The following is a 19,565-nucleotide window of genomic DNA, read 5'->3' as shown; positions in this document are numbered from 1 at the left end:
CAGAAGATCAGATGCTGAAAATGACACAGAAAGAGGAATAAGATACCAGACGATAAAGAAAAGAACAGAAGTGATGTGCTGTGAGAAAAACGGGTCGGCAGGACACGTTGGAAATAAACCGGAGCGGTTTAAAAGATGATTCTGGAGGCAGAGTTTCACAGCTGAGCGGCTCCGACTGTAAAAACATGACGTCAGTGTTGGAAAGTTAATAAGGACATTCATTCAGGGACAGGTTTTAGTGCCTCTGGAGGAGTTTGAAAGACATTTACCAGCAGGGACGGTTTAAAAAGACACCGAGATCCAGAGTTTAGCAGCTCGACCCACATTAGAGACTCAGTGAACCACAACTTTAAATGCTGATGGAAAAAGTCAGGTGAACAAAACGTTTCACAGTAAAACAGAGCTGCAGCATTCTGCTAAACAAAAAACACAATAACGTAAAGTGGCTCCATGTAAACAACATGTAAACAACATGTCGGTCCATCTGGAGACTTTAATGACGCCTGACGAGCCGTCTCATGTTTTCTTTGTCTGTTTTACTGTGAAACTCCAGAAATGTTTCGTGGACGACCAAAACTTCACCTGACTTTCCATCAGCACGGGGGGGAGATGACGGCTGAGTTTCAGTTTGGACGAACTGTCCCTTTAAGAAAAATTATCACTCAAATGAGTTGTCACTTTCATAAAAACACGAGTTGTGATGTCGTCACATTTACTGTAAATCTTCAGGTTATCAGCAGCTTTAACAGATTTCTGTTCGCTGCCTCAAACTTCAGGATATCTGATGATTTTCAACAAATGTGGATCCATCCGCCGCTGAAAATAGTCCCCCAACAAATGCACTGTTTCCTCTGGGTTCATGTAATCACTGATCATTTAATGTATTTGTGACAACACTGTTTTAAAAAGGTTTAGCTTCAGTTGAACCTTTACGAGACAGCATGCGCAGCTCCTGAGTCAGCTGGATTATCTGCTTTATCGTGTTTCCTCTGTGGCTGTTCGGCCCAAAGCAGCTTAAATTCTGCTTCATCCTCAACTTCAATCTTCAGTTGTTGTTTTTTTTACCTTCTGTTGTGCGACTGCTTCAGATTCAACCTGAATGTTGTGATAATATCGCCACCGTGTGGAAGCTCTTGGTGTCGCAGCCTGTCTGCCTTTAACACAGATGAAATGTAAAGATGTGAGGTTAAAGGAGCAGTCCGAAAAGATCTTTCACTGACTGAATCTCTCTTTGTTTTCATGACTGATTACTCTGTTTATATGTGGCGGACCCTGCCACCTCTCTAGCTTCAAACAGTGTTCTGGGACCTTATTCTCCTCTGAGAACAGCTCGTTTACTCACTGATGGAAATAATGAATATTTCTCATTTTGTATTATCGCCTCATTAATATTGTAAATATTAAAATTAAAGATTAAAGTTTGAATTTCTTCTCTAAATCTACATAATGCCCCTTTAACATGAATCAAGACACATCTCATTGAACATATATTAATATAAAATCATTCTTTGACTCAATCAGCGGTGAAACTTCAGTCTTCCTGTGTGTAATGGTGAAAATTCAACTGTTGAGTTAGTTTCTTGTTTATATCGTTCCTGCTGCTTTATTTATTATTTTTTAGATTTAATAGATGCTCGTCTCTATTTCGCTGCTGTAACAATGCAAATGTTGTGGGACTAATAAAGGATTATCTTACCTCATTTATCATTTAGATGAGGACTTAAAACATAATTTATAGATTATATTTTAGCGATGTTGTCAAACAATGAATAAAAAGAGAAAAACAACATTAACTATAATATAAATATATAAAGGGGGAATCTTTGAAGATCAGTTTTGTATTGCACGAACTTATAAACCAGTGTGAGACTGGGAGCTTTAATATGTCGCTGTTGTTTTGGGAGACGCTGACGATGTTCAGTCATTTAGGAGTCGATATGTTGGTGAAACTGTGGCTCGATCAGTTGGCAAAAAAGGGCAACTGAAGGTGTTTGATTTATATAAATTGTGCACGACAACATTAACCAACAGTGTGTCGATCAGTTCAGATCTGTGGAGGATGTGAAGGATCTGCGCTCGTCTGCTTCCAGCGAGAAACAATCAGATGTCTCGTTTTTGCTTTGAAATCAGTAAAAGGTCATCGAGGCTGCTGGACCTGCTTTCAGTGTCGTCCTCGCATGCACACGCACACCTAGACACACACACACACACACACATACACACCTAGACACACACACACACACACACACACACACACACCTAGACACACACACACAGACTGTCCAATAGGAAGCGGAGCTCTGAATTCCCCTGATGTTTCCACGCTGCAGAAACAATGATGCATGTTCAGGCATGTGAGAGGCCGAACTGTGCTTCATCCTCTGGAAACATCATGAGCACACACACGCACACACACACACACACACACACACACACACACACACACACACACACACACACACACACACACAACATCACATGTCATCAGAGGTTTTATTCAGAGCTTCTCAGTGGATTTACAGTCATTTTTTGAAACTAAAGTGAAGCGTGTTTGTCTGCAGCTGCATTATTAATCACTGACGACTGTTTATCTTTCTATTGTTGATCTTCTACACGCAAACAAACAATCCCAACGTGTGGAGAAGCATCCAGAGAGTCCAGCTGGGACCTGAGAAGACAAAGTCACACAGTAATTATCTCAGTTTGTTCGCATCATGTTCAGTTTATTGTCTTTTATTCATTAATGAATAATTCAGTGTTTCTAGAAACACTGAATTTATTTTAGATATTTTAAAGGGGCAGTTTGTAGGAATTTTAGTTGAAAATGTTCAAAAATTAAATGAAATTATACACAGAATTTGAAGAAATAGCAATTTTGACGTTCTGACATCTACTGAAGTTAGCATGCTAACCAGCTAGCCCTGGTCCAAAGCTCCTGTACTCCTCCTGGTCTTCGAACCACTCGCTGCATGGCTAACTGAGCCAACTAGCCAACGGCAGCTACAGTGAGCAGCAGTTAGCGGTTATTCTGGTGATTTGCTGCTTTAAGTAAAGGATCGAACTTAAAGAGCCACGACTTCCTGTCACACAGAAGCCTTTATTTTGTGGTGGAAGATCCCTTTAAATGACTGCGTGAGGATAAATAAACCTCGTGAACGTACCGGACTGCTTCCATCCGCTGTTTGGCGCTGAAGTGACAGAATCTGTAGAAACAAACACATCCTGTTACCTCACAGCTCACAGGCTCTTTAAGGCCCCGCCCCTCACCTGTCCGACTCACCTGACATCCTGTCCAGCTCCACGCTGTAGTCGGAGAACTCGTGTCGTTTGCTCACGGAGCAGACGTGCGCTCCGAAGTCCTCGGTCGCGACCCGCTGGATGGTGAGCGCGATGCTGCCGGGGCTGTAGGCGATGCTGTAGCCCTCGCTGCAGTTCTGATAGGACTTGTGTTTGATGTAGTGACACAGCAGCTCGTTGTTCGGACTCCGCCACTGCACCGACAGCTGGGAGAGCTGCGTGTGGTCCTCATAGTGATAGGAACACGGCAACGTGACCCTCTGACCGGGCTGACAGAGGACTCTGACAACGCTGCCTGCAGACACAACAGTATATATGACACATATATAAAAAGCTGCCAAACTGGTGACCGCAGTTTGAGTCTGTGGGGACGTCGCTAGCTGCTTTTGTGGCGACCAATGCAGGTTTTTTAATCCAAACCATGATGTCTTCCCAACCCTAACCAAGTAAAAAGTAAAACAACATATTTGATAACCTGTTAGCTAACGTTAGCATTCAGCCTCTTCATCGTTTGACTACATCCAGTGTGTTTTATATAAATGTCCAAGATGTGCGTTGACGTCCTGTCTTGTAGTGCAACACTGTAATGTTAGCGAGGAAGTGCCTGAATGCTAACGTTAGCTTTTGTCTAGCAGATGCTAGTTAATGGTTATCAGTTGTATTGTTTGACCTTGAAATACGACCCGATGTCCCTCCAGATTTTCACTATTCATCGTTTTAACAGTTGCGGATCAGTTGTGAAGTGGTGAAATGATCGTTATTACTCAGATTACGTTCGTTTATATGACTTGTAACCTAGAAAACAGCAGAGTGACATCATCCCAGCGTCAGGCTTCACGCAGCGACGCATGACATCAGGGTAAAATGGCCGCCGTGTGAAAGCGGACACAGGATGACAGTGTAACTTTTCACACCGACCAGAAAAGTAAAGAAACCAGTGGGCGCCTCCAGAGTCTGGACTCAAAGATACAATCAGACCTGCAGGATTTGTTTACTGAATTTTGGAATTTCCCTTTTTTTGTTCGGTGGAAGTTTCATTTCTTTAAAATAACAAAATGAAACCTGCGGTTTCCTGTGAAACACAATATTGAACTCTGGTATTTAACCACTAGTGACTGTGCAGAAACCATCAGCTAAGACGGAGAGTAAAACATCCTCGACACCGAACATCGTCTTTCCTTCAGTGCCAGAGGTGAGTGAGATCTAATCAATGTGTCACTCTGATCCAGGAGAGACAGAAAAACTTACCTTCTCCAACAAACTGTGACAGAACGAGTCCAAAGTACAGAGCGGCCGTCCGGGTCTGTTCCCCAGCTGTTCTCCACATTTGGTGATGGATTAACTCCACAGATTCAGACACTTCTGTATTATTCAACAAGATGAAGAAGCTGGAGCACAAAGTTCAGAGATGACCGCTGCCTCCTTCAACTTTTGCTTTCACAGTTATCAGGTAACAAGCCACGACTGTAAACGCACCACAACACTCTTCTTTATGATGCCGTGTTTGAGAAGTCTGCAGCACATGACCGGCCACACGGGTCAGCAGGGTGTTTTCCAGAGTGACTCAACAGAAACAGTCCTTACAAACATCGAGCTGCAAAGGTCTGAGACAGCCGCTCAAAATAGTTTGAGTGAAGAGTTGAAAATGTCCATAAACGTCAGAATATCTTCGTTAGTACTTGTTTCGTCCCCTTCAGCTTTAAAGACTGCATCGAGCTGGCACGGACTCCACAAGTGAGTGTGAAACCTGCCGACTCATGTTATCCCAGCTGACCGTGAAGGAAAGTCCATGAGTCAGGACTCGTCTGTCTTCTTTGGTCTTCTGTAAAAGCTTTTTGTGTCTGTGACGAGGCTGCTTTTCCACCTCTCAGTGGACTCTGACGTATTGATCTTCTGACGTATTGATCTTCTGACGTATTGATCTTCTGACGTATTGATCTTCTGACGTATTGATCGTCTGATGGTGCGATCACTTTGGCTCTGCCTGATCGTGCTTTGGATACAACTGATGATTCAGTTCCTCAGAAACCTTTAATCTGGTGAAATGACCCTTTTTTATTTTAATAACAATCAGACGTCTGACGCTTTCGTTTACTTTCTGAGTCCTCGAATTTTCTGCTCATTTTCAGGTTCACGTGACAAAATTAGAGATTTTCAAGCAGACTTCTGGAGCTCGCTGTATATTTTGCTTTAATAAAACAACACTAAGTTTATCACTTAAATGAATTGTGTTGTGTTACACTGAGATGTTTTCTTCCACCCACTGCTATCGAAGAACTGTAACAGTTTGAACACAAACTAAATGTTAAAACCTTCATGAAATTATGTGATTGTTCCTAAAAATGATTGCGTTTCAGTGAATTACTGGAAACTTTCATGTATTCAGGGTCCTAAAAATAATTTAAATAATAATTTAAATGTAGAAATCTGCTCACCAGTCGTGTCCTCGCTGTCGTCACCACCTGTGAACTCTGAATCACTTCAGGGGTCACAAACTGTTTTTAAATAATAATAATAATAATAATAATAATAATAATAATAATAATAATGTTTTGTGTGTGAAGGAAAGATTAAACGTCACAGCGCTAAAATCACAGAAATCAGTTTAATGTCAACCAATCAGTGGCGTTTATACAAATCAACTGGAGTTTTCAAACACTGACAGAAAAATGTTTTTTAGCTAAGTTTTAATTTTTACCTACTGACAGGATGAACGTCATCACACTGTGCACGAAGAGGAAACACACTGTACACCGGATCCGTCCTACTGACGCTTATTTACATATAAACACACACACGTTCACACACGTTCAGCCTCACGGTGAAGATGTGTTCATGTACAGGTGCTCGTGACCAACTTAAACACTGAACATGTCACACTGAACCCTGCACGGACGTAAACACGCAACATGACCGTGACGAGACTCTGAGTCACGTTTAATGACGCTTCATGGTTTATGATTTGTGCCGACGATGATGAGCCTCATGCAACAAACAAACTGTCGCGTTCAGTAGTTTTCTGGGATTTAGAGTTTTTTCTCTGAGGTACGACTGAAGTTTATGAGCAGAATATCAGGAGTATTATTTATTTTATTCACATTAGAGTGACGTCACAATATACAGATACTGATGATAACTGTGGTATTTTAAAATGAAATATTGATATTGTTAATTATACACATTTCATAATATTGTGTGAATATTCTCCGTTAGTTTCTGTTCTCTCTCTGTCATAACAGGTGTTGGTAACATGTTAACGCGCCATAAAACTTCAGTTAGCTTTGACCACAAATGTCCTTCAGAGGGAGACTTTTTACTGTGATACTCTGAGTACATGTCAGAGCCTGTACTCTATTACTTTTACTGGAGTGAACAAGTTGGATCAGTACTTCTACTTTTACCAGAGTCTGTTTGTACACGAGTATCTGAACTTCTGCTGGAGGAGAGACCGTGTGGACTTCTGTCACCTCTGAATGAAGCTGATGTGTTTCTTCTGTTCTTCGTCTGCTGATTTGAGAGCAGGATTTAAAAACCCGTCGTGCTGAACAGGCGGCCCGGTTACTTTACGGCGAGAATATAAAAATGTTGTTGCATGAGGCCCGACGTGTTGTGATCATCTTCACATTTACCAAACAGACATTTTGGATAAATCCTGATCCTTCGACTGTTCTGAGGCTCTTTGTAGCAAAATACTGTGTGTGCTGATTGTCCCTGAACTGTTTGGACTCAATCATCATGATCAAATCGGGCTTTAAATCACGTGTTGGTTTCCTGATCACAGACTGGTCCTGGACCAAGTGTTCAGCTTGTTGGACCTCTTAGCATCGCTGCTGATCCTTCACCTTTGAGAAAGCAGAGCAGAGCTCCTCCTCAGGTCACAGATCGCTTCCTGTGTGTGTCTATTGTGCCCAAAGTAAAGTACCTCAAACGCCTCGCTGCTGCTGTGAAGTACAAAATGATGTCACAAAACCGATGAGACACATAAAAACTATCACTGTACAAATACATTTCATATTTTACAGTTTTCCTTCTTCTTGAGCCTTTGTGACGGCTGGTGAGGAGGCGTGCGGACGCATCGGTTACTGGATTCCTCTGAATAAACACATCGCGAACACCATGGCGAAGAGCTGCAGAGACAACGAGACACAGATCAGAGAGAGACAGCTTAAACCCTGATGGAAGACGGACAGGCTGGTAGGATTTTAATCAGGTCGGATGAAACTTTTTCTTCTTGTCAAAAACACAAAAAGATCAAAAGCACGAAGACTTAAATCTTTAAAAACATCAAAAACAAACAAATATATATTTTAAAAAGGTTCAGTAATTTCCTCAAACAGCTGCTCACTGTAGTTTTTATCAAACAAACTGGAGGAAATATTAGCTGGGGACTATTTTCAGCGGCGGACTGATCCATCACGTGAGTGTTTGGAGCAGCAGGACGTGAAAGTTTCAGTAAAACTCTTCATCTCATCTTAAAAACTAAAAACTAAACTGGTGTTAACCCAGGTGACACAAAGTCTTCATTAAAATAACTTTTAGACACACTGTTATTCTGTTTCTTTAACCTCAGAGAAAATAATCTGCGCCATCATCATTAATATATGAACAAACAACCAGCAGTAAATTATTCAGCATTTAAATAAAGTGAGAAAACAGAGAACGCACTTCGATTGTCAGCACGACGATGGCCAGAGCTCCTGCTGTGTAAATATACGTCTCAAAGTAGTTGACCATCGCTGAGTAACAGCCCTGCAGGAAGGAAACACACAGGAGTGAACAAACAAACAAACAAACAAACAACAACATGTTGACATATTACTTTTGTTATGAAACCACACAGCCTGGTTATGAAACTATAGCTAATTATTCTAATGTGATACGGTGTTTTTCATTTACACCTGCCGGCCTGGTTCTGCTCGGTTTGACTCAGCCCAACGCGGCAGGGATTTACATCTCCATGACAACAAGGCTACCTGCTTGAAGGTGTGACGGTGTGCAGGTGGGTCGGAGGAGCGGCTGTAAACACACGTCCTCCCCGCAGCATTATCGGAAAAACCCACTAACAATGCTCCATTGATTCAGTGGCGTTCGGTTTCATTTCCTATAAATTCTTCACAATAAAACGCCTTTAAAAGCTTTTATTGTGAAGCAGCAGGTACTTCACCTGTTGAGAATTCACCTCTATTGTTAGTGTATCTCTGCAACTACAAGGTCTAGTTGAGTAATCAAGGTATCATAATAAAGGGAAGACTTGAAATGTTTGTTCAGATGTGTAAGTAGAAGTATATATATGTCACTGGGTCCGAGTACATTAGGTTGACACGCAGCATATATGGAAGATTTTTTTAAGACATCACAATTTTCGAATGAGGAATGATGCAGCTGCAAACCACAGCTAAACATCTGAACATTACCTCTGATAACTTTGATGCTGATAAAGTGGATCAGAACAAACTTAGAGACGTTTCAGTACCGAGCACTTTAAAATTTCTCAGTTAACAAACTATATATTTCCCTTATATGTTACCATAGGTGCTCAAAAAATAGCCCAACTGGGCTCCGCTCGGGCTGAACAGGTTAACACGACTCCTGAAAGCCAACATGATGAAACGGTAACACACAGCAGATATCTGAACAGGGACACTGGAGATAAACTCAACTATAAACGTCTTTTCTCAGGTTTCCTGCACAGACAGGAGTTGAGCCTCACAACAACACAGTCTCCTCTGAGGGAGCGACGGGGGTCATCACGGGTTCGCTGCCGACGCAAGACGTCACAGCGACCCGGTAGGACGTGGGGCGGGCGCAGTTTTGACCCACTCCGGAGTAGAGTTCATCGTGGGTGCAATGCAATTCGGCGCAGCAGAAAAGCTGCAGCAGTGTGACCAATTCTCTGTTATATAATATTTTTAGTTTGAATTTAAATGTGCATGAAAATATGATACAAAACAGGACGGAAATAATCATTTTTTCAAGCAAAGTTTTGTTGGATTAAGAGGCGATATAAAGTTTTCTGTGTCTTTAAGTAAAAACATTAATACAGCAAATAACTAAATCAATTATTACTCCCACTGCCTGAGAAACGCTGACTCAGTGTTTTTCTCGAGGTCAGTGTTTGTGTCAGAGCAGTCGATGAAGAAGTTAAATTAAAACCAGTGATAATAATAAACTTTTAGTAAAAACCAGAAGGTGTGTACGTGTCTTAAAGCCGTGTCGGTGAGTTGGTGAGAGGAATGTGTTTCCTGTAACGACCTTGTTGTGTCTGAAGGCCACGCTGCCGCTCACACACTGCTCCACGCTGGCAGCTCCAAGGTAACTGTTCCTCTGGCAACAGGCCTCAGGGACCACCTTGTTGGGGCTGAGGAGCCTGAAGAGGCTCTCCTCGAAGTCCTCGGGGCCGCTGACGCCACAGCAGTCGAACTGTACACAGAAACACGACGGGAGGAAGAGCAGCATGAAGGACTGGGGCGCTGATGGATGGTATTATTGGATGGAAAGAGGAGAAGTGGCGATTGTAAAATCAATGCGTCACCGTGGTCATGATGGCGTTCCAGGTGGATGTAAAGACGTCGGTGTTGTTGTGACCTTGGTAGTGACGCTTGAGCTCCCGGCTGAAATACTCTCTGGTTAACTGGACGGAGAAATAAAAAAACATCTCAGGTGAGGACGTCATGATCTGACCAGGTGACGATGACAAACACAGTCTGCAGACTCACATGTTCTCTGAAGAGGAAAGCCAGGATGGCAGCAGCCAGTTCAGCCAGGAAGATGAAGAGGATGAGCATGAAGAACTGAAGAACGACAAGAAGAAAGCACAGTCAGTGTTACAGAAACTGTCTAAACATGTTGTATTTTCCTGCCTGAGAATAAAAAATGTTCTGGTTTAATAATTAAACACTAATCATCTTGCTGTGGTTGTGCAGACATGCGTCATTACGTTCACCTCCTCTAGAGGGCACTCTTGTATTGTCCCACTCTGCTCTTATGTAACTTAAAACAGGGACGTGATGGAGGACGGACAGAAACTCTCACTCACTTCGTTCTTGTTACAGTTTCTCCACTTTTGACCTCTTAATTATAAAGTGTTTATTAAATTAAACAGGACGAATGTGATGCAACACACACAAGAAGAGTCACAGTAACAGTTATTCACAGTCTATGCTATTATTGATCCTTTCTATCAGATCGTTTTTGTAACAAATATATGATGTGTGTGTGTTTGTCTTCGTGCTATGTGCTCTTTCTAAAAATGCTTTCATTATGATTTCAGTATGAAGCCTCGACACATGAGCCCTGAGCTGAAAGAGATCAAACAGATAAACAAATACATAATTAACACACATTGACGTTAGATGCTTCACTCCAGAGTCATCGTGCTCCGTCGAGTCAATCAATACTGAAACATAACAAACGTCAGCAGCACCCAAACATTTCATTTCTCACAAACTGATGTTAGAACTTCTTTTTCCAACCGTGAAGCAGTAAATCCCTCTCATCAGCAGTGACTCACAAAGAGCAGGAGGCATTTGTTCTCCCTGATGGCCCCACAGCAGCCCAGGAAGCCCAGCAGGAACAGCATGCCGCCCATGGCCAGGATGACGTAGACCCCGGTGAACAGGAGGGGGTTGGCCGCCACGATCTCCCTGAAGCCCATCGGGTCCAGCAGCACCCAGATGCCCACACCCAGCAGGAAGGAGCCGCCCAGCTGCGAGAGGGAGGGTGAATTATTCAGTCAGAATGACATCATGAGCGGAGGAGATACTGGTGGAGAGCATGCACGAGTGACTTCATCTCTTTTTTTTTGTTTGTCTGAAACACGTCTGAAGGAAAAAAGAGTTTAAAGGTGAAATCTGTAAGAAATTTGCCAGAATTCAAAGGTAGCTTCAAAACTATAGAGGGCAGCATCACCGCTACAGTACAGAGGTGATTTACAGCGGCTCTGACCAGGACTATGGGGACGAGAAGTGATGATGATGAGTTAGCGAGGCGATTAAGCTCGTCTCAGTTCGGTCACAGAGAGAAACTTGAATTCAGACGGCGTGCGGTTGTATTTTTGTGAGTTTATTTTGCTGACTTGTTAGACTCAGTAGTGATCTGGCTGCTTTTACATCTCCCAGCTGAAACTACATCAGACTATCACCTCTTGAGCTACAAAGTGGTGTTAGGAGACGGGACGGGCAGATAATGACTGAATGTTCCTTTTTGGGTGAACTGTTCCTTTAATGTTCTGTCCTGTGTTGTTTTGTCTTATCCAAATTTGTCTTTAACAACAGCTGAGGGGGTGTGAGTGGGAGAGAGCGGGCGAGCTGTGTGAATCTGTGTGTTTATGTGTGTGTTTGTTGTGTAAAGCTGCTTTTGTTTTTGTATTTTATATTGTTCTGCGACGTCTCCGGGGTGCATCGCTTCAATATATTCAGATCAGGGAAACACACTGCTTTGGTAGTTTAACTGACATTAAACTGTATTGAAACACAAATCAGAGTCACACTGAAGGTTAACGACGTTAAACAGCAGAAGAAGAAGACAGTGAACTCACAAAGATGAAGAAGTTGAAGATGAACATGAGGTACTTCATACAGCTGAGGCAGTCTCCCTCCATGGCTGAGCCTCGAGCTGAAACCTCGCCCTGCCCCTGGACACACACACACACACACACACACACACACCATTTATATTAGAGCTGAAAGAAAATTGTGTTATTTTTTTAGAATTGATACATTTTCCAGGAAAAACATCAACATTATAATACATACAGTATATACAGTATATACAGGATACTGTGTATACATACTGTACTGTACATTCACACACATACATACTTCTAATCTAATAAAAAAACATAAAAATACATGAGAGTGTTTACTGCACAATAAGATGCACCAGAGTTATTTTATTACAGATTAATAGCAGAGAAATATATTTTGATATATGATATGATAGTAATCCTAATGTGGGCTATAAATAACCATAATTAAAATGAAAGCTGCTTTAATTAATATTCTATATCAACAATGCACTGACGGCTTTCTGTATGTGAGAGCAGAAGCGGGAGGATGACGTGACGAAGGTCTGATCCTACGGACAGCTTTCTCCCGTCTCTCTGCAGTTTCCCACAGGTCCACAAAGCTTTATAATGTGTATCGGCTCCATGTTTAACTTTCACAGCCGACAACTTTACTGTCAAGAATCTCATCAGCTTGAACAGCAGCTCTGTTCAACAAACCCCCTCCAGCAGCTCCCTCACAGCTACAAGATGTTCACATTCATCAGGCGACTCAAACACGATTTCATATGAATTAATGTTTCTCTGTGACTGCTGGATGAATAAACAGGCAACTTCATAAAGGCGATAATGTGTCATTTTGTGTTTTTACCAGTTGTTGCGCTGCCTCCAAGTGGCCAACAAATTCATTTAGGTTTAAACGACCTAAACGACTTATAAACAAAAGAAAAACCAACAATGCAAAATCAGCTCCTGCTGTAATGTAGCAGCTCAGAGCCTTCCTGCAGACCTGAACACTCCGATTATTCTTCTGAGTCATTTTATAGACCGACCATTAATCAATACATCCAGGAAACGACCAGCAGATTAACTGATAATTGAAATAATCGTTAACCGCAGCTCTACTGCTCTCCAAATCCAAAATGTTGATGCTTCTGGAGTTAATTCAGTTGAATTCAAGACTTTACAGGAATTTACAAAAAGAGGACGAATGTGAATGTTCTGGTGATAAACTGTATCTGTGCCGGCACGTTACACAAAGACACTGAAGACTGTCTGACTGTATTCAGCGTCTCCTCTGAAGTGGATGTGAGCGAACACAAGCAGCAGGACAGAGAAACGCATGATGACACATCGGCAGTCACAGTTTTTGTCAGTTGTGGGGACGTGACACTGACAGCCTGTCCCCGTGGGATCGTTTGACACATGGACGGACGTTGGCTGGTGCTGACGAGGACATGTCGACGTAAGAGGGGCCATCAGTGGGGGTGTGAAGAGGACCAACTGTGCACTTATGGTCCCTGATGGTGTTTACCAGTTAAAACCAACATACAGCCACCTGTCTCATGTGAGGAGACGGCCGGCAGTTCGGTCTGATAACTGCAGATTTAATAAAGAGTGAGTGACTAGTGAGTAGATGAGTCTCCACGTTTGCTGTGAGGACGTTTAATGTCCCCGACAACCTCTGTAGTCTCATTTAGACACCTGTTAGCAACCGCTAACTGTTTTTAACACATGAAGAGCTTTATAATTAAACTGTGGGACATTTAATGATGGACTTTATGTCGTAACGTGTAAATAATAACAAGTAGTATGTGGCTACTAGTGCAGCAGCAAGAGAACGAACCAAAAGTCTCAGACATCCAACATTTCTTCCTTTTCAACTCGACAAGGTTTAAGATAATCACAGCATCTACAGCCAGTTTCATTGCTAAAGACATACGACGATATTTCTCCTGCCACAGTGAAGCACCTGGTCACGGCTGTGGGTTAATATTCATAATGTCAAAATGTTTTGCAAGTCTGTTTTTGTCTGTTGGTGCAGTAATAAACACAATGACGTGATTGTGAAATGATACATTTTACACCATACACCATAAAGTAACATAAATATTTGGGATTCCCTCCAAGTATAACACTGTCTTACTTTAATTAATAACAGAAAATGGCCTAAATCTTGAGTTAACTCCTCTGGTTGTCAGTGATGTGATTAAAAGTGAAGCGAACATCCGTCCTCTGATTCTGCCTTTAACACGGCCCACGGAGCAGTTAACACCAGTAATTCCTGCTTATTTACCTTCTCGCTCTTTGTCTATCTGTGCTGAGCTCTCAGCTGTGTTAATGTGTATTTACGGCTAATTTGACCGCTCTGTGTGAGGCTTTTAGTTTAATGACGTAAAACGCCGGTTGCTCCGCTTTCACTGCAATTAAACACTGCCAGTGCACTCTGGGTAATTGCTGCCTCTTTGGGTGAGGTCAGGGTTAATAAAATAAGGGTACGTACGGCGCGTTGGGAATTTGCACACGCACTCAGCATTATTGGCACATCTTTGTCAATCACTCACGTCAGCACGATTACAATTACGCAGATAGATGTGTGACTGTGAGACGAACAAAAGGAAGACGGCGAGAAAAACAGCAAACAAGAAAACACGAAGAGCTGTCAAAAACACAACACGAGCATTGTGACGATGTCGGACGAGATTACGCACACACATCCACTGCTGCCGTGGTGACAAAGAAGGAAGGCAGAAACAGACGTCTTGATTAAACCAACAGGGGGCATAAATTAAAGTAATCATGATGTAATCAATCATAATTAGATTAATATAATTATAATTACGTTTGAAATAAATAAAAAACAGCTGTTGAACGCTGTTAAAATTCAAACCAGCTGCAGTTTTAATGACTCAGACTTCTGCTTTTAAACACCAACCCTCCTGCAGCCTGACAGGCTTCATCAGTGAGAACATGTATGAAGTGTAAGGCTGTAATTTTCCTCTCAGACATCTCCTGGTAACTGTTATTAAAGTCTTCACCACGCTGAGCCGAGTGCTCTTAAAAAGGTTTAAAAATGGAAAAGTGGACCCACTGACTGATGCAAATCATGTGCATGGAAATGTGTTCAGTCTTTTTCTTTCAGTTCATCAAACGAAACACTAAATCACGATACTGTGGATTCAAACTTAAGAAATAAACGCCTAAATACTTTTAAATTTGAATTTAAGACATTTTAAGAACTAATGAAGCTCCACAGGTGATACATTCATGTACATCTGCAACAAATAATTCACTGTGTGAAGGTGATGGGGGACTCCAACTAATGATTATTTTCATTATTGATTTGTTCGTCAATCACGTCTTTAACAGTCCAAAACCCAAAGACGCTTCATTTACTGTCAGAAACGACACAGAGAGCAGCAAATCCTCACGTTTAAGGAGCTGGAACCAGATGATGTTTGACATTTTTACTTAAAATGAAATGATAAATCTATTATCGAAATAGTTTGTAACAAATTTTCTGTTCATCAGCTAATCAGTGAATAGACTTAATGGTTGCAGGGTCATCCAAACGGTACAAGGACCCAACATAACCCACTAAACATGAAATGTACCTGTGTGTCTTGATAAAGTGGTAAAATTCATAATAAAGAGGTTAAATCCAACCTTTGTTCACCAGGTTAAAAACAAAATTAATAAAAATAGGACAGTAAGAAATGATCAATAATTATCTATATTGACCGATATGAAACGTCCTTTTAAATCAGCTGCGCCCTCTTCTGATATATCTTAATGTTATCTCACCACCTGCTGCTTATCTCCATGAACCGACTCCTGATATCAGCAGTGGATGGAAACCTGACGTGTCTCCTTGTGAGTTCGAGTACGACACATTCGGTTTGTTTTGGAGTTGAGCTGAACTAATTTGCTTTCTTTCATCGTTCGGAGGATCTGAATGAGCAGCTGCTCAGTAGCAGGTGGGAAACATTCATCAGCCCCTTTTCTACAGGAGACAGGTGTACGATGCAGATCGACTTCAGAGTGCTTAATCCATTCACATCACACACACTGTTGGACTCTCTCCGTCCTCTTGGTGTCTTTTTTAAAAATACGTCAGACACAGCTGTTACTGTAGATTGGGCGTTGATTCAATTAGCATGTTGTCTAAAGCAGAACTGAAACACGGGCTGGAAATGATCTCGAACAAACTATAAACTTCCTGTCTGCTCTGCTTCTGTTAAAAAACTGGAACTTGAGTTCTGCAGTTTTTCATCAACATCCTTTTAATTCTGTGTTTCTGTCTCTCGTCCTCGTCTGAAGAAAACAGCTCTTTTCACGATCACAATACTTCTTTCAGTGTTGCCGATCTCAAATTGCTCAAACTGTTTTGTAATCACAACCATCACTGTGTCTCTCTCTTTGTAATCACAACAGCTTGTTGCATTTGGACGTCTGTCTTCTTTGCAATCATAATTTCTATTCTCAGAAAATAACACGAAAGCTGGTTTCATGCAAAACAACTTTTTTTTCCTCACCGACAGGCCTTTCATCCCCCGTTCCTCTGAACTGTATCAAATCAAATGTGTCTGAGTCGTCCGAGTTCTGCAGATGGGAAACAAACTACCTGCTGACTGCACCTTTAGTTCAGGCTGATGCAAATCTTTAGAAAAAATGTTTTAAACTTGATGGTGAAAGATTCAAGATCAAATGTTTTATGGTGCATTAGTGAAAAAAGGTTTTTCTGTTACAAAACTGCTGGTCCTCCTCTTCCTGTACTTCCAGTTTCAAGTGTATAAAACACACACACACACACACACACACACACACACACACACACACACACACACACACACACAGCACAGAGTGGTGCTCAGGTCCCATTTAGCAGCTGTGGCTCTTTTCAAAAATAGGTCTGGGGGCAGCTGGGTAATTTCACGCAGCCACACAGAGAATGGCCACAAATAATTCCCTCTCTGCTCTGCAGTCATGGAGAATCGCTCCGGTTGGATTCAATAATCCTGCAGCCGTTTCCTGTGGGCCGACACTGGAGACCCTTCAGGTGTTCGGTTTGATCAGCTCGCTCTGCGTCTGAATATTCAGGATTAAATGTATATATGTATCAGCACCTGGTCTGTGCTTCTCTGTTCGCCTGCCGGAGCGTGCACCCATGTAATCACACTGCTAAAGCTTTATCAACACACCTGACAGGGCGACTGTTCTGTTGTGTTCAATGAGCTTTAAACCTGCATTCATCTACTGTTACCACCTTATTACGATGACTTGTTGGAAGTTATAGCGAACAGTTGCCCATTTCTAGATCCAGCAGTCAACATTAACTTTAATTTGTAGCCTTCCTTTAAGCTCTGAGACAAATATCTTTGTCTTAACTTATTAAATGCAACACTTCGTTCACCAGCTCGTCTCTAACTGTGTCTGTCTGACGTTTAATGCTGGACAGGTAGCATGCAGTGGGTTTTAGGACTGTTTTGATAAAAATAACTGCTGGCTGCTGCTGAAAGAGTGCTGAGTGAGTCAAAACAGTAAGGATGTGGGAAGAGGTGAGCAATCTGTCCAGAAATATATAAAACTATTCTTAATCTATTAAACTGCATGATCCATATAAACTGCAGTGTTTTCCCTCATTTTTTAAATGCTCTTTGAAAGACTTGAAGCAGCCCGTGAATGTCTCCATTTGCACCATTAAAAACACAATATTGTATTCAAGTTATTTCTTTAATGGCACAAGCTAACACAAGCTAACACAAGCTAACACAAGCTAACCGAGCGGCTTGTTCCTCTTGTGAGATCTGGCAACACTGTCGCCTATTGATCGACGGGATATGAAGGAAAACACATATTTCACAGTCATTTTCAGTGGTTTTTTGTTTTCTAATAATTTGTTTTCTTGTTAAATCAAAAAGACATAAAAACATCCTGAAATCAACAGATTATCAGAGTCCCTGATAAAACCCAAAATGAAAAGATTCACTGAACTGTTCCTTTAAATATCCATATAAAGAGATTCATTTTTCTGATGTAATATATTTCACTTGAGTTTTACTTCCACAGTGACAGAGTGAGTCCAAACAGTGAGCTTGTGGGCAGAGGTCGGTGATCTGGGGATGACTCTCTGTGGGTTCATCGCTACAAATGACCTCATTCACAGCACTCATTTAGTCCATTGTTGAGATAAAAAATATTGATCTGTGCAGCTCAAAGAAAGTAATTCAGCACAAAGTAAATTTTGTTCTTCAGCTGGCGTGTTCGCTGCCAGGTGACGTCACCCTCATCGTGCATCACGGCCGCCAAGTGTCTGTATGATGAGCGACTTTAGGCTTGTTTCTCTGTAAAGTTACTAACAATGGTAGTTTCTTCTTCTGGTTTGTTTCTCAACTGTAGTTGCTTCTTTGGGCCTCGTCTCCAGTAACTTCTGTCTAATAAAGCAAAAATGCTGAGCATGCCACGCTGCTGGATCCGTCTACCAACCCTGTTTCATTGATTATTTGATCTATTTCTCATTTTTTGTTCGCCACTTGGTTTTGTTCAAGTCCCTCAGAGTTAAAAACAAAAATGTAAAATCAGTATTTAAGCCAAGTCTCTTCTTTCTCAGGCTGGTTTCTCTTGTGAGACTTGGCAACACTGTCGTCTATTGATTGACAGGAAAGAGGAATAAAAAACATATTTCTTCTGAATAAAAAAATTATATTTATTTTCACAGTTTTTTGTTTTCTAATATTTTTTTTCTTATGAAGACGAAAAACATCCTGAAATCAGAAGATATCAGAGTTCCTGCAGCGTGATCACTCAAACTGAAACACTGCACATTAAGATTAACTGAACTATTCCTTTAAATATCCATAGAAAGAGATTCATTTTGCTGATGTAATATATTTCACGTCCACACTGACACTCATTGCATACGGCACCTTTATTATCATTTATAACACAACCACCAGCCCACAGAGCCGAGGACTGCACCGTCAGCATGTTGCAGCAGTGAAACAGGATCCCAGTATGAATCCTGCCGGCTTCCCACAGCCACTGTGCGTAACTGTTTCTGCAGCGATTACCCACCAGTGACAGGACGCTCCAGTCCAATAAATCACAGAGTCAGAGAGTCTGGAGGAAGTGCAGCGTGTACAGAAGCATGTTTCCTCCTCGGTGCCGGAGAGGCAGCGGACCTGATTGCCTTCATCCATCAGAGCAGTGAACGGGGACAGTGGGATAAACCCCGAGGATCTAATGTTTCTGCATCAGTAATGAGAGGACAATGTACACAGCCGCTGTGGGAGAAGACGCGTATTGATGTTGGTGAATCTCAGGAATGTTGTTGCTGCTTTTCTTTTTGTATCCTGAATACAATCGCACACAAGTTTGTGTGCAAATACTTTGCCACCATGAACTGTGACGCAACGACTGTGAATGTAACACGACACCGTGTCCTAACTGAATGCAAACGTCCAATGCAAAGTGATGATGTCCACACCGAACCCGTCACATATTCTGCTACTTCATGTAAACAAACCACGTACTGTCAGCTGTGAGCGGGACATCAGATTGGAGACTTAACCACTGAAAGTAAAAGACAGGCGAGTTTGTTCAGACAGTATTTTACTCTGTATTTGTACTTGTACTCGAAATTTCATGCAGAGTACTCAGATTACTTTTTTGTTGTACCAAGTACAGTAATGTGTCAGTTCTGCAATTCAAGTAATCAGTTATTTAGTTTGTTTTTCATGAAAGTAATCTGTTACTGGAATAAAAT

General features: G+C 41.7%; 1 protein-coding gene across 2 annotated transcripts in view; it reads right to left on the bottom strand.

Moving 5' to 3' along the window:
- Nucleotides 1-5,888: 5,888 nt before the first annotated feature.
- The window catches only part of LOC140994879 (tetraspanin-18B-like), a 29,111-nt gene continuing 15,434 nt past the window's right edge, over nt 5,889-19,565 (bottom strand). For both annotated transcript variants that reach the window (XM_073464705.1, XM_073464706.1), the window contains exons 3-9: nt 11,834-11,929; nt 10,808-11,002; nt 10,014-10,088; nt 9,830-9,928; nt 9,550-9,717; nt 7,963-8,046; nt 5,889-7,424 (exon numbers count right to left, since the gene is read on the bottom strand). In XM_073464705.1, the coding sequence (XP_073320806.1) occupies nt 7,377-7,424; nt 7,963-8,046; nt 9,550-9,717; nt 9,830-9,928; nt 10,014-10,088; nt 10,808-11,002; nt 11,834-11,929 (765 nt within the window). In that variant the 3' untranslated portion in view covers nt 5,889-7,376. The remainder of the gene's footprint in view (nt 7,425-7,962; nt 8,047-9,549; nt 9,718-9,829; nt 9,929-10,013; nt 10,089-10,807; nt 11,003-11,833; nt 11,930-19,565) is intronic.

This window comes from Pagrus major, chromosome 4, assembly GCF_040436345.1.
Source record: "Pagrus major chromosome 4, Pma_NU_1.0".
NCBI classification, from domain to species: Eukaryota; Metazoa; Chordata; class Actinopteri; order Spariformes; family Sparidae; genus Pagrus; species Pagrus major.
This window is presented reverse-complemented; position numbering and strand designations above follow the sequence as displayed.